General features: G+C 38.7%; 1 protein-coding gene across 2 annotated transcripts in view; it reads right to left on the reverse strand.

Moving 5' to 3' along the window:
- The window catches only part of RASSF5 (Ras association domain family member 5), a 107,183-nt gene that overhangs the window by 65,482 nt on the left and 26,048 nt on the right, over positions 1–15,653 (reverse strand). For both annotated transcript variants that reach the window (XM_063297479.1, XM_063297480.1), the window contains exon 2: positions 1,205–1,326. In XM_063297479.1, the coding sequence (XP_063153549.1) occupies positions 1,205–1,326 (122 nt within the window). The remainder of the gene's footprint in view (positions 1–1,204; positions 1,327–15,653) is intronic.

Raw genomic sequence — 15,653 nt, forward strand, 5'->3', positions numbered from 1 at the left:
AACAGCAAGAATATACAAAAATTTCCATAATCACTTACTCTATATTAAACCAAAACACCAAATTATTTCTATAAATCATTCCACTTTAGCATATAATAAAAGTCACTCAGTACAGTTACTCCTCCCCTTTATATAAAAATAAATTTTAAAAAATCATATAAACCTCCTAAACAACTTTCTCCCCTCCAAAAGATAACACCTATTTAATTATTCTCTTCCTACCACTATTTCTGTCTGCAGGATACCAGTTTCTGTCTATCTGTCTCTCTCTCTCTTCATGAAATATACCTTTAAAAATGATTCAAACTGGATATGACAGGGAACCTGGCAGGTGCCAAGGAGAATATCCATGAGCTCTATGTTGCCATCCATTGACTTATTTAATTTATTTATTTACTCAAGCTAGTCAAACATCCTACGTTTCTTACATTCTTGTGGCCCAAAAGATTTTTTTTTCTCCTACTACTGGTTAGCAATTGTTATTCAGAGACATGCTGTCTCAGTTCCTACAAATATCATATGGTCATTATGAAGCAGAACCTCATGAATTTGTGTAATACTATATTCTGGAGATTGCAAATTCCATAGCAGGTCCTGGTATCACTCAGTAACTACCTACTCTATTCATTGCATGGTAACTTGTGCCACTGAAACTTAAGTTTTTTTCTATTGTACTTCACAATCTCACAAAACTCCTGGCTCCTTCCCTATGTCTTCTTCGATGTCTTCTCTGACTTCACTACTATTATCAGGAATAATCTTCTGGTTCTGCACTAGAGATGGTATATTACTCCCTTCTGTAAACACATGTGGCAAAATATATTTCTCAGATTTCAGCCTTAATCTGCATCAGTGTCTTTAAGCTAAATACCCATCGTGACCTGAGCACAATGAATAATTTACCATACATAGGCTACACATTAGCATAAACTGCCAGCATTTCCATGTGGTCAAATATATGCGCAGAGATGCAAATTTGCATAACCTTGTGAAAAGATACACTGTCACAATGGAAAAACCTACTGGAGAATGCAATATCTATACTCAGATGGGGGGACATTTCTTCACAAATTCTCAAACCTTGACAGAATGTCATTACTTCTGTCACCCACATCAGTGAACTATTCCTATATGCATGTTAATCTCTTAGCTTCCAGAAAAGACTCAGTTCTGCTCCTGTTTAGATGGAGATGCTACACCATACCTGACAATAGTTCTGTGTTAAAGTATTTTCTGGTGAAGGTTTGTTGTGGGTCTCTCCTTCCCGTTGGCTGCAATCCAGCTGGATGAGCCTTCTGCATTCCTGATGGCAGGTGTACTTGCAGTCTAGGGAGAAAGAACAAAATGAACTGTAATTAAGATATGGAGTAAACAATAAACATCCAGGTTTCCCAATGTGCGCATTTTGCAGCATGGAAGACACAGCAAAAGGTACAAAATAGCCTGAGAGACGGGGAATGACTAAATCACAGATTAAGCAATCAGGTTTTCAGAAATCAAATACAGAAAAATGAAAAAAAAACTGATATCATTCATGAAAGTATATAAACGCTAAGACATAATTACAAAGAAAAATGTTAGTCTTCCTCCTTGAAGTATGGTCCGCCATATCTACTCATACTTTTACTGCATATGTAAGAATGCACGCTAGTGCCTATCAATATAAACAAACAACCTCCTGGAAAATGGCTCCCCAAAGCAATGTGCTGTAGCTTCCTAAAATGATTGCATAATCATAGGCTTAATTTCACACAAACAGCAGATGAAATGAGAAATTTGTACCTAGACTGTACAACTGCATACTGAAGGTGAGGGAACTGCATGGCTGATTTTTTTTTCCAGCAGAAAAATTTAGCGTGTGAGACTACAGTTTAGTCTCACTACATGGAATGGATTTTGTATAAACAGTCAAAGATGAAGACCACACCTGCAGCCTAAAGTAGTTCAGTCCAGAAACCACCTTTATGTCATCTGTTATTTACCAGAAACAGGAAACAGATCTCTCTAATGAAATCTGGAAATCATAATTCTATGGAGAATCCTATGTCATCCTTGCTGTTCAAACAGTATGGAACAGCAAATGGAGGGGGAGCAATTTAGTCACAGCACCTAAAGGAACCTGGTAGAATAAGGTTTAATAGAGTAGAGCCCAGTTATTCACATAAATGAATAATCCATAATATATACATCTTATGCCAAAATCAATATTTTTGCCATAAGACTCTGTTGAACATGGGAAGCACTCTACTTAAGGCCTGTTTATGTCTTAGGTTGATGTTTTAATTATGATAGGAAAAAAAAACCTCTTAGATTTATTTTCTGCATAATGCTAGGCACTTCAGCCATACGGGTCTGGCCTACCATACAGACAGAAACTGGTGTGTCTGTGCTTTTGTGTTAATAACACATACAAACAGTGCTGTATGTTTTGGACTACAACTTCTATATTCTCCAGTCATCATTGCCAACAGGCACAGATTATGGAAGCTTGATGCCCCAAATATCTGATGAGCACCAAGTTGCCTAAACAATGACAGTCAACTGATCTAATGTGTGTTTACATGCTGAAGCTAAAGCAATTTCACAATTAACAACTCAATTCTTCTCTGCATGGCCATTCCTAAGAATATAAGAGGGCAGATGGTGCTACTTTTGTATCTTCCTAAAAGCTTTCCCACTGGCATCTAGCTGACCATTATGGAATATGATGGACCTCTAGATCATTAATTCAATCCAACATGACTCTGCTTATATTAGTCTGGCTTGAGCAAGCTCTCAGGTAAACTGGCCATGAGCAAAATCAGGAGCAGTTCATCAGAAGGTTCAAAGATATTTCATCTTCAGATTAATCATTAATATGTAGCTTGACACTTTTTAAAAAAATCATGACAGGAGCTGTGCCTAACATGCTTCCCACAGCAGAAATCCTGGCATAATACAGCTAATGCAGGATAATGTCAATGGCTTCAGCTGCCTTGCTTTATTCTTGTTATGCTAAGAGGCTGTACTAGGGAACTGAATGTCTTGTCAACTACAGCACTTGGGATCCAATATTAAGAGGGAGGAGGGAGTAAAGAAATCAATTAAACCAAAAAGCCTGCAAAGCATTGTAATTAAAAATGAAAATGTAAAAGGCAGCTGGCCACAGTGTACGGATGCCATTAAACGAAGCCTCCATGGGAATAGCAGTTCCTCTCATGCACAAGTGATAACTCGGGGGAAAAAGAAAAGTGGCAGTTCTTTAATACTTCTGCTCAGAGAGCTAAACATATCTTTATTTGATCTGCATTCACACTTATGCATAAATGACTTACACAAAACATTACTGTAGGAATTATTTAGGAGTATTAGGAAGTCAAGTGTTGCTTTTGAAGCAAAAGATTTTTGGGAACATATAATGGAAATTCAAGCCAACTAAATTTATTTCCATATATTATTATTTTCATATAATAATGTGATCTTTAATAAAACTAAGTAGGCAAAGAAGAAATAACATGTCTAGGCTTTAAAAAAGTGTATTTTCCCTCAAGTGTGCCCAAGCTTGCCATGTGAACATCAACAGCAGAACAATCCATTAGAATCTTCAGACAGTTGGAGTAACTTCTTTTGAACATCCTTTGCCTTTACAACTAACAACAGTCAAGTCAGCCTTGGCTTCCTACTTCTGTCCAGCTGGACTGATTAAAGTAAAACATGCATCTTTCTTTGTTTTGGCTATGATTTGTTTAAGATACAAAACTCCTGTTTCTTCAAGTGTCACAATTACCTGAATAAAAATGTTTTATGGAAACATCCAGAGAGAAGAAAGCTAAAGTTAAGTACTGATCTTTGAATTATTTACACATCATCTTTTCAATATTAAGTTCATTCAGCTACTGTATCATAATTTTATTCCCCTGGATACTATTTCCACTTAACAAACAGCATACACCAAAAAAGGAATTGAGGAAGAAACTGTCCCCTATAATGACTTCTTCAGTTTATAAAATCTTTACATTAAGTGAACTTAAGGCTACCTGCAATTCCAGGTAGAGTGAAGCATGTTCCATTTCATTATCTTAGTGCTGAAGTAATACTGCAATATATCTGAAAATGAGAGTCACTTCATAATCCATTTAATTATATTTAAGTCTCCTGTATGCAAATGGTGTGTCGCAAAGAACTTCTCTTAGAAGAGAAGTGCAGAAGTACTGGCCATACGCAAACCACCACCAATCCTTCCGTAGCCTCCAGAGGCCCCTTTAATGCCTGTGGGTTAAATGGCAAAATGGGTATTTCTTTAGTTCCTGTAAAAACATAAGGATCTCTTTCACCTCTTAACTACTCCCTCCCCAAGCCGCCTCCACAAGGTTCTGGAATGGGGCCCTCAAGCTAACAGAAGTTTATCAAACAATTCTGCTAACAAGTGACATCCAGTACCACTGTCAAATTCATTCTGAAGCAAACAGCACATATTATCACCCAGTCTCCCAATACTATTGTCCTTAAGAAAGAGATAACTCTGTATTTCAAAATTGCAACACAATCTGCTTTTCCTGTGGGATGCCATTGGGGAATATGCAATATTATCATGCAAAGAGGGAAAATTAAACTAATGCATTTTCTATGGTCTTTGTGAAATTATGAAATTGACTAGGCCAGCTTGTCTCTCTAGGCTGGGTTGTGAAATTGACTTCTGAAAAGAGAAGCAAGTGGACCTAAGGGAGTAATATGCAAGCGCACAGAAGGGAATGCTACTGAGCACTCTTCCCCTTGGAGAACTGATGGGCAGGAGAGGATGTACTTAAAAAACAACAATTGATGGCTTGAATAGGTGTATGTTTACAACATCAACTGAAGCCTGCGACTGCAATTTATTGGTCACCAACACCTTAATGCTCTTCGAGCATCTCCTTTTACCCTTGCAATTATGAAATGCTGTGTCTTTGCACCAAAATTGCAAACATAACAGATCTTGCACTACATGATTTCTGAGTAGCTCTTCTGTTCTGGAAAATTCCTCCCTTCCCATTTCACAGATACAAATGCACACGCTTAGCCTGGATATTAAATAAACTATAAAACAACAAAATCAGTGTAAACTATTTTTAATTATTTATTATCTGCTCACCCAATATATTCAAACAGACAGTGTCCACTGAAGGTCCCCACTTATTTTAAGTCCGGGGGCATAGAAATAGGCTCTCTCTGGTAGATGCCCCCAGAAGTATGAGTGGGCACTACTCTCATGGCCCTTGGCCATTCAAGACTGCCTTTAGAATTTTATGGTTGTGAGATACAGCAGCACATATATTCTTTTAGGATTGCTGTTTGTTATGTATTGTGATTGCATTTTATTATGCAAATTATTGCTATATACCATTTAGAGTCTGATAAATTGAAGCAGCACAGAATGATTATAAATAAATAACTGGGCCTCTTTTTTATCAGTCTTCTATTTTCACTACAGGTATTGGAGTTCCTTTATTTTTGGAAGATGAATTCACTTAATTGCATCTAATCAATATTGTGTTCAGTAGCTCTTTCATGGTGCCAGAATTTGGCTATTACTAATACTATCTCAGGCTTTGCCTTTTTATTCTTTTCATCCATGTTGAATAAAATATATTAAGAAATGTAACGGTACAATCATGCAAATTCTGCATTTATTAACAATGGCAGAAGAAAGGTGGGGGGGAGGCAAATATTACTTTGAGCCAATGTGGAAATAAAACATTTAATGAAATCTGACAAGAGCATCTTTCCCAATCCATATAAGGAAATTCAACCGAGGCAATGCATTATGAGGCAAGAAGGGCTACAAAATATGTAGCAAAGTTGAATAGCTCAGCGCATGGAGCTTAATTTTGCAGTGATCTTCTCTACACATCAGCTCGTAAGTAATATGGAATACAGAATAAATCATGTGGTCAGACAAAAAACAGAAGTGGCACATATACTATAGCTTTACCTCATTAGTATATGGGCTATGCAACTTTCTGATTCAATATACCATACATGTGATTCCACTGGTATCTGCACACATATCCCCCTCATCATGATGAAGTTTCCAGATATAAGCCATGTTAGTCTTTGCAACAATAAAAACAAAGATTTGTGGCACCTTAAGAACCAACACATTTAGTACCTCCTTTAATTTTACCGGGAAAGGGCCTAGGAGCTACATTTATTAAAAAACTGGCCAGATCAAACTGCCTACAGAATCATTCCAAAAATTCTGCCAATCCAAATTACAGTTATAACAAAGATCAATGAGACAATTTAAATTGCTAAACACCCCTAGGAATTTATTATTTTGCAAGTCAGCCAAAATTCCCCAGTTTCTGAACCCAAAATGATAAAAAGGAGGAAAGTGGTCAGAGGGTTGGGAATCAAGCAACTCTTCTCAGGATCTGAATAGCTTCTAAAATGTAAAACATTGATCTACTTGGCATTGTCTGCTGCATTAAAATCTGTATAACCTAGCAAAGTCATGTGCAATTCTTGGTGAAAAAAGGAAAAGCAATTACCAGGTATTCTATCTGGACAGTCTTCATAAATGCATATTAGCTCCACAGTTGCAAAAGTGCTATTTGTATTCGAATCCAAAACCACAGAACCAAAGCAAGTTCTTATCAAGACATGAGGAACATTGTATAAACAACTCAGATAGGAATATTCCAGTTCTGGGAGACAGCTACTTTGTCACCACCAGATGGTGATAAAGACTTCTCCCAGAGATGGAAAGTAATTTAAAAATGAACGGTTGATTGCTGAAATGGAACTCAACAATAAAGGAAAAAAAAACCCTAATGCTTGTTCTAGCCATCTTTGAGCTACCATATTATGAAACTGGTATCATCTAAAGGGAAGTAAAAAGTAGGATACCATGGTTGCAGGAAAGCAAAATCTAGTGAGTGGAGTAGAGAGTTAAAATGCTAATTTGAAAGCCTTTTGAGTTGCGAGGTCTGGCTGGATATTCTGCTCAGATATCATGAATCAACCTAATGTGGAGAAATCAGAAAGGAGGCAGCAACCATACACTGCTGCTTCAGATGAAAGGCAAAGGTAAGAGAGGGCTTCAAGTGTTGGCTGGAATGTGGCTGTCTCAGAAGTAGTCCATGAACTGACACTACCTAATTTAAGGAGAACTGAGCAAGAGGCAGGCCAGCCTCTGTATGAGCTAGAAGGAGAAGAATTGCTTGGGAAATGAATGTCCCCAAGTCCAAAGGGATAATTATGTTGACAGAGGCAAAGCCTTAGGATTCACCTTTGGTAAATAAGAATCAGACTTTGTGAAAGTATTAACATTAGGACAAGCTAAACTGAAGGTGGGACATTATAAATACATCTCGAAAACTCAATCACATTGCTCTAATTCAACAGACATAAATGTTCGTTCAAGATCCTAGTACAGTCTGAAATCTCTGTGACTTTTCTCCATCCATGACTCCAATTTGTGTCTTAACTCTCTTTTCTCACAACTGATCTCCTGGTTTCTAACCTCTGGCTACTTATTAACTTCTACTATTATGCTCTGTCAGGCAGACATCAGAAGAGATTCTTTTATACATCACTGAGTAGTCAGAGGTGGTCCAATGAATTAGTATTTTGCCCCATCTTCTAATTTTTTATTATCATTATCATTATTATGCACAGAGCAGCTGAATTTTCCTGTCATTAATACTTTCTGAAGGCTAGCCATGAATTCCATTTTATTTAGGCAGGCCCTCAAGTTTCAAGAATTTATACTACCTAAGCCAGTAGTAAGTTCATATCTGGATCTTGATAGCATTTTTTTAATGCAGTATGCTTGAAGAACTTTTTTATCATACTATTGTAATTACGTTTTGTTATATACCGCTTTAGAGTCACCTGCCAAGAAGTATTCTATATGTTACTTCTTCCTTTCCTCCTTGCTAACACAAGAATCATCTATACCCAGGTTTGACAGAAATACAATGTTTGTATCCATTAGAATGGCTAGATTACTATCCAACCTTTGAGTTGAAAACAGTCCTTGGATATCAGCCAACGTACAGTGCATTCGGAAAGTATTCAGACCCCCTTCACTTTTTTCAATTTTGTTATGTTGCAGCCTGATACTACAATCGTACAATCATTCAAATTCATTTTTTTCTCATTAATCTACACTGTACCCCATAATGACAAAGTGAAAACAGAATTTTAGAAATGTCTGTAAATTTATTAAAAAGGAAAACTGAAATAGCACATGTATGTAAGTATTCAGACCCTTTACTCAGTACTTTGTTGAAGCACCTTTGGCAGCAATTACAGCCTCGAGTCTTTTTTGGTATGATGTGACAAACTTTGCACACCTGGATTGGGGGATTTTCTGCCATTCTTCTTTGCAAATCCTCTCAAGCTCAGTCAGGTTGGATGGGGACCATTGGAGGACAGACATTTTCAGGTCTCTCCAGAGATGTTCTATAGGGTTCAAGACAGGGCTCTGGCTGGGCCACTCTAGGACATTTACAGAGTTGTCCTAAGCCATTCCTGTGTTGTCTTGGCTGTGTGCTTAGGATTGTTGTCATGTTGGAAGGTGAAGTCTGAGGTCCTGAGCGCTGTGGAACAGGTTTTCATTGAGGATATCTCTGTACTTTGCTCCATTTAGCTTTCCCTCAACCCTGACCAGTCTCCCAGTCCCTGCTGCTGAAAAACACCCCCACAGCATGATGCTGCCACCACGCTTCACTGTTGGGATGGTATTGGGCAGGTGATGAGCAGTGCCTGGTGTCTGTTAATGTTTTCTACTACAGATTAAGGTTACTATGGTAACTAATCATTTTGGCTGGGTGAAGAGGTTGAATTTAATTGTCCCCTTTTCAGATGTTAATTTTTGAACCTGGGGGGAAGAACTTGCCTGGACTTGTTTTAGTTTCAGTTTCCCTTCTGTGTAGGCATGTAGAGAGTTAAGCAGCTCTCACTGAGAGCCTGTAAGAATGCAGAAGCTTTTAAATGTGTTTGCTTTCTGTAAATAGAAATTATTTTTATAGAAATGCCTGGTGTGTGACTTTTCTGATCTCTCCTGGACCAAAGGCTTTCCTAGTAATCTGCCCACAGGTTCTGGGCCCAGTAAACAGCCCAGTAAGCCCAGTAAAACCCAGAGAGAATAGAGAGATCACCTCCAGACCTCATGCACAATTCAAAGGCAGGTAGCAAAGACCTGTGAAGATTTTCTTTGGAGCCACCTGGAGATTTTCCAGCAACTGCCAGTCTACAGGACAAAGAAGCCAGCTGAGGTGACTTGCAAAAGAAGGAAGAAGCCATGGCTACCTCCCAGCCCTCAGTGATGCCTCTGGAGCGCCTATCAGAGACCAACTATTTGAATTGGGCCCTGAAGATGGAGATGTATCTTCGCAGAGAGAATCTTTGGCTGCCAATTGGTGAGCAAACCCCCAAAATCCCTGTGCTGAATGGCTGAGACAGGATGAGCGGGCTAGAGCCACCATTATCCTGGGAGTTGAGGACAATCAGCTAGTCCACGTGCGAGGTATGCAGTCTGCAAAGCAACTTTGGGATGCTTTGAGAGACTTGTATGTAAAGGCAACAGCAGGGAATAAAGTTACCCTGACAAAAAAAGCTGTACAAAGCCTACCTTGTAGAAGGAGATAGCCTTCCTGAGCACCTGCATTATATTCAGCAACTGTTTGTTGAGTTGCAGGAGAGAGGGATTGAATTTACACCTCTCACAAAATCATATATCCTCCTGTCCTCATTGAATGAAACATGGGACACACTGATTTGTACCCTGGAGGCTATGCCTGAAGCAGACCTCACCCCATCGTATGTTACACAGCGCTTACTCGCTGAATGGGAGAAGAGAGAGGAAAGATCCCCCCCCATCTCTTCTGGAAAGCTGCAGTACCAGAAAATGAGGGAAAAGAAGGGAAAGGAAGCTGAGGCCACAGCGTTAGCCAGCCAGCGATGCTTCACCTGTGGTTCAGCTGGACATTTGCAGAAAGACTGTGCCTTGAGACCCAAGAGTAGAAAGACAGAGAAGAACACAAGGGCAACACAGAAGAAGGCTCTACAGACAAGCCAAATTGCACAGGTTGCTGAGAAGGGTAATTCTGATGTATGAGTGTTAGATTCTGGGGCCAATTGTCATTTATGTAATTGTAAAAGCTCTTTTGTGTCACTGTCTAAAACTGAAAGACAAAGTGTATCTTTGGCTGATGGGTCTGTGACCAAAATTATGGGACAAGGTGACTTGTATTTATCCTGCTTGGGAGAAACTGTAAAAGGTGTGTTGTACGTGCCAAATTTACAATCAAACCTTTTATCTGTGGCACAGTTGGCTGCAACAGGGTATGTCATAACATTTAAGAAAAATGGTTGTGAGATACATAAAATTGTGTGCTACTGGTATATTAAAAAACTCCTTGTACATGGTGCAAAATGCAAGGCAGCCAAGCTGCAAGGCTGCAGTTGGCAACAAGCCATATCATGACCAATGTGTACACCTGATGCACAGAAGATTTGGTCAAGCTAATTTCAAGTATATAGCACAAATGCCACAGCTGTGTGCTGTCCTAAAGATAAAACCCTGTGATAAATACTTAGACTGTGTAGTTTGCAAAGAATGCAAAACACTAAAAGCTCCTGTGAGTAAGCACAGTGACAGAGTTACAACTAGACCTTTGGAAATTGTACACTCTGACATTATTGGTCCTTTTGCTCCAAGTCTTGGACAAGCAAGGTATGCAATGACCATCATTGATGATTTCTCAAGATACACATTTATCTACATCTTAAAACATAAGGATGAGGCATTTGAGAAATTTAAAAGTTTTGTGACATGGGCAAATAGAAAATTCCCTAGGCCTGTATCTGCACTCCAATGTGATAGGGGAGGAGAGTACCTTTCTCACAAATTCAAAAGGTTCCTAGTGGAAAAGGGGATAGAACAAATTCTTTCTAACCCTTACACCCCTCAGCAAAATGGTGCTGCTGAAAGGAAGGGCAGAACCTTGCAAAATACGATGGAATGCATGCTTAAAGATTCACATTTATCTTTTAAGTATTGGGGAGTGGCAATATCTACTGCCTGTTATGTACAAAACAGATTGTATAACTGTGATTCAGGACACTCCATTCCATTTGTTTTATGGTGTGAAACCAAAGGTAAACCATCTTAGAGTGTTTGGTAGCACTGCATGGGTTCATATTCCAAAACAACAGAGAAGGAAAGGAGGCCCCACAACAAAGAAAGCCATCTTTGTTGGCTATGAACAAAGCCAAAGGAGCTATAAGTTCATAAGGGGAGAGAAATTGATAATTAGCAAAAGCGCTTCTTTTGCTGAACAAAACTGGGGGAGATTAAACTCTAGCTCTCCAGTTGATCTGACCACCACAAGAGAACAGCAAGGACTTGCTGATGGTGATTTTTTGCCTGATGAGGACATTAAACCAGAAAAGCAAACTGAAGATCTGTCTGATGAGACAGAAGCTTCTCAGGAAAGTGATAGGAGTCAAAATTTAAGCCCTGTATTACCTCGCAGATCTCAGAGAAGTAATAAAGGCATTCCTCCATCACGTTTTCAGGCTGAAACAGTAAAGGCTTTTCACATATTCACAGAACCTGAGTCTTTAGAACAAGTGAATGCTTTACCACCTGAGATTGCACAAAATTGGCATTCTGCCATGCAACAGGAGTTAGCATCCTTGAAAGAAAATAAAACATGGAAACTGGTAAATCTACCTCCCAATGAACGCTGTCTAGATTGCAGGTGGGTTTTCAAACTGAAAAGGGATGCTGATGGCAAAATCCAAAAATATAAAGCAAGGTTAGTTGCAAAAGGGTTCACTCAAAGGAAAGATTTAGACTTTGACAAGACTTTTGCACCAGTTACTAAAGGTGAATCAATTAGATTACTGTTAAAAATTGCTGCACTCAAAGGAATGTCAGTTCACCACTATGACATTCAAACTGCATTTCTCTATGGTGATTTAGACCACAAATTATACATGCAGCAACCCCCTGACTATGAAAAAGGGGAGAATCTAGTCTGTGAACTGCAGAAGTCAATCTATGGGTTAAAACAAGCTGCTAGATCCTGGAAACAAAAAGTAGATGAAAAACTGCAGAATTTTGGTTTTGAAAAAGGAAAAGCAGATCCATGTGTATATATAAAGAAAGACAAACAAGGCTGTATGTATCTGTGCATTTATGTTGATGATTTGCTGCTGTTCACACCAACAGAAAAACAAAGGTTTGATTTTGAAGCCTGCATGAAAAGCCATTTCACATTAAAAAGCCTTGGAATTATAACAACCTAGGTTTAGAAATACACAGGGAGAAGGATGGTAGCTTTCTGTTAAACCAATGTAGTAAAATTCAAAAGCTCCTAGAGGATTTTAATATGCAAGACTGTAAACCAGTCTCTACTCCGATGATAACAGATTTTCAGAAAGATATAGGAGAAAATTAACTGAGGCAGAGAAATATAGATCTGCAATTGGAAGTTTACTGTACATTGCAAATCATTCTCACCCAGATATCTCAAATTCTGTGGCCATTTTAAGTAGACAGGTAGAGAAGTCTACATCTACTGGAAAAGCAACACTGAAGAGGTTAATGAGGTATTTGCAAGGAACAAAGAATTATTGCCTGAAGCTAAATGCCTCTGGAACCGAGAAATCGCAGGCTTTTGCCGATTCTGACTGGGGAGCAGATGTCAGTGACAGGAAATCCATTTTTGGGATTTTAATTCAATTTGCTGGATCTAGCTTAGGCTGGCATTCTAGAAAACAAACACTTGTTGCTCTTTCCACTGCAGAAACGGAGTTTTATTCTCTAACACAAACCTGTAATGAGGTTATATGGTTTAAACATTTGTTAAAAGACATAGGCATGGAAGTGAACCAGCCTATAACTGTTTATGAGGATAATCAAGCTTGCATTGCTATGGCAAAATCTGAAGTCTGCAAAAATAGGACAAAACATATCGATATTAGATATCAATATATCAAAGATATGATAAGCAAAGGAGAAATAATGTTGAAATATTGTGAATCAGAAGACATGATTGCTGATATTTTAACCAAACCTCTTGCTGTACCAAGACACAAAGAGTTAACAAAGGAAATTGGTTTGCATCTTATTCTGTAGTATAAAAAGGGGAGTGTTAATGTTTTCTACTACAGCATAAGGTTACTATGGTAACTAATCATTTTGGCTGGGTGAAGAGGTTGAATTTAATTGTCCCCTTTTCAGATGTTAATTTTTGAACCTGGAGGGAAGAACTTGCCTGGACTTGTTTTAGTTTCAGTTTCCCTTCTGTGTAGGCATGTAGAGAGTTAAGCAGCTCTCACTGAGAGCCTGTAAGAATGCAGAAGCTTTTAAATATGTTTGCTTTCTGTAAATAAAAATTATTTTTATAGAAATGCCTGGTGTGTGACTTTTCTGATCTCTCCTGGGCCAAAGGCTTTCCTAGCAATCTGCCCACAGTGTCCTCCAGACATAATGTTTAGAATTGAGGCCAAACAGTTGAATCTTGATTTCAACAGATGAGAGAATCTTGTTCCTCACAGTCTGAGAGTCCTTCAGGTGCTTTTTTGCAAACTCCAAGCAGGCTTTCATGTGTTTTGCACTGAGGAGAGGCTTCCGTCTAGCCACTCTGCCATAAAGCCCAGATCGGTGGAGGGCTGCAGTGATGGTTGTCCTTCTGGAACTTTGTCCCATTTCCACACAGGAACTCTGGAGCTCAGTCAGAGTGACCATCGGGTTCTTAGTCACCTCTCTTACTAAGGCTTTTCTCCCGATTGCCCAGTTTGGCTGGGCGACCAGCTCTTGGAAGAGTCCTGGTTGTGCCAAACGTCTACCATTTGAGAATTATGGAGGCCACTGTGCCCTTGGGAACCTTCAGTGCAGCAGAAATTTTTTTGTAGCCTTCCCCAGATCTGTGCCTTGCAATAACCCTGTCTCTGAGCTCTTCAGGCAGTTCCTCTGACCTCATGGCCTTTGCTCTGATACACTATGCACTAAGCTGTAAGGCCTTCTATAGAGAGGAGTGTACCTTTCCAAATCATGTCCAATCAATTTAATTTACCACAGGTGGACTCCAGTCAAGGCATAGAAACAGCTCAGCAATGATCAAGAGAAATGGGAGGCACCTGAGCTAAATTTCAAGTGGTGTTGCAAAGGGTCTGAATACTTACATACATGTGCTATTTCACTTTTTCCTTTTTAATAAATTTACAGACATTTCTAAAATTCTGTTTTCACTTTGTCATTATGGGGTACAGTGTAGATTAATGAGAAAAAAATAAATTTGAACGATTGTAGTATCAGGCTGCAACATAACAAAATTGAAAAAAGTGAAGGGGGTCTGAATACTTTCCTAATGCACTGTATATGAAGAGCAGATACCATATTACACTATTAGTATAGCACACATACATATACCCACAATTTAGAATGTTCTAAAAGAATACCTTGCAAACTCTTCAGTCACTATTTCCTTTACTTCTAGCACTTTTGACATGGGGACTAAACCCAAAAGGGTACAAAGAACCTCTGAAGCTGACAGTCCATCATGCTACAGCTAACAAAAAATAGCAGTAATTTAAAAAAAGGAATACTTCCAACTTTTCTTGTAAAAACTGCAGCTCTATCCAGCTGTGCAAAGCAACTAATTCAGGAAATAAATATGAAGTAGGGATGCTAAAGTTCTGCAGGGCAGAGGCATTAGTAGAAACCCCAAGAGAAAAAATGAGGTAATATATCATTTAGCATTTATCTGGCATTAGATGCTTATTGTATTTTTATTTGGAGCAAAGATTGCTTAAATGTGCCTTAGGGCAAGTACAACATGAACTTTCATTTAAATGAAGAATTTGAAATAAAAGAAGGGAAATATACTAAATATGGTAATAGTGGCACATAAGCATCTAGAGCTTCAAGAGCTGCTATGTAGTAAAGGGTGCTTCACATCATTTTAGAGGTTCACACTGTAAACCCCACTTACTACCCAGAAGAACAGCAAGGGAGGCTCTACAAAATATTTAGCTTAAATGAAGCTGGAATATTTCACAAGTTATTTGTTCTAATGGAATGAAAGGAAACAATATAAATCAGGACAAGCAGTTCCAAAAGACAGACACTGTTTGAGGAAACTTATTTAGGGTTTTCTCCTAATAGTAAAACAAATATACCCTATTTTGTCATGTACAGTACAGCCAACAGTTGGATCACAGACTTTGGTCAAAGCCTTCTTGAAAAGCTGTCCATGATAACTTTCTAAATTAGTGTGCATACAGACACTAATGGTTCTCACTAGACTTCTAACCCAGCTGACATAATTAATTAATTAATTAATTAATAATAATACAAAATAATCTTATGCAGTCTGCATTTTTTGTTGTTGTTTATTCATTTAGTCACTTCTGACTCTTCATGACTTCATGGACCAGCCCACGCCAGAGCTCCCTGTCGGTCATCACAACCCCCAGCTCCCTCAAGGATGAGTCTGTCACCTCTAGAATATCATCTATCCATCTTGCCCTTGGTCAGCCCCTCTTCCTTTTGCCTTCCACTTTCCCTAGCATCAGCATCTTCTCCAGGGTGTCCTGTCTTCTCATTATGTGGCCAAAGTATTTCAGTTTTGCCTTTAATATCCTTCCCTCAAGAGAGCAGTCTGGCTTTATTT

This window comes from Candoia aspera, chromosome 3, assembly GCF_035149785.1.
Source record: "Candoia aspera isolate rCanAsp1 chromosome 3, rCanAsp1.hap2, whole genome shotgun sequence".
In the NCBI taxonomy this organism is placed as follows: domain Eukaryota; kingdom Metazoa; phylum Chordata; class Lepidosauria; order Squamata; family Boidae; genus Candoia; species Candoia aspera.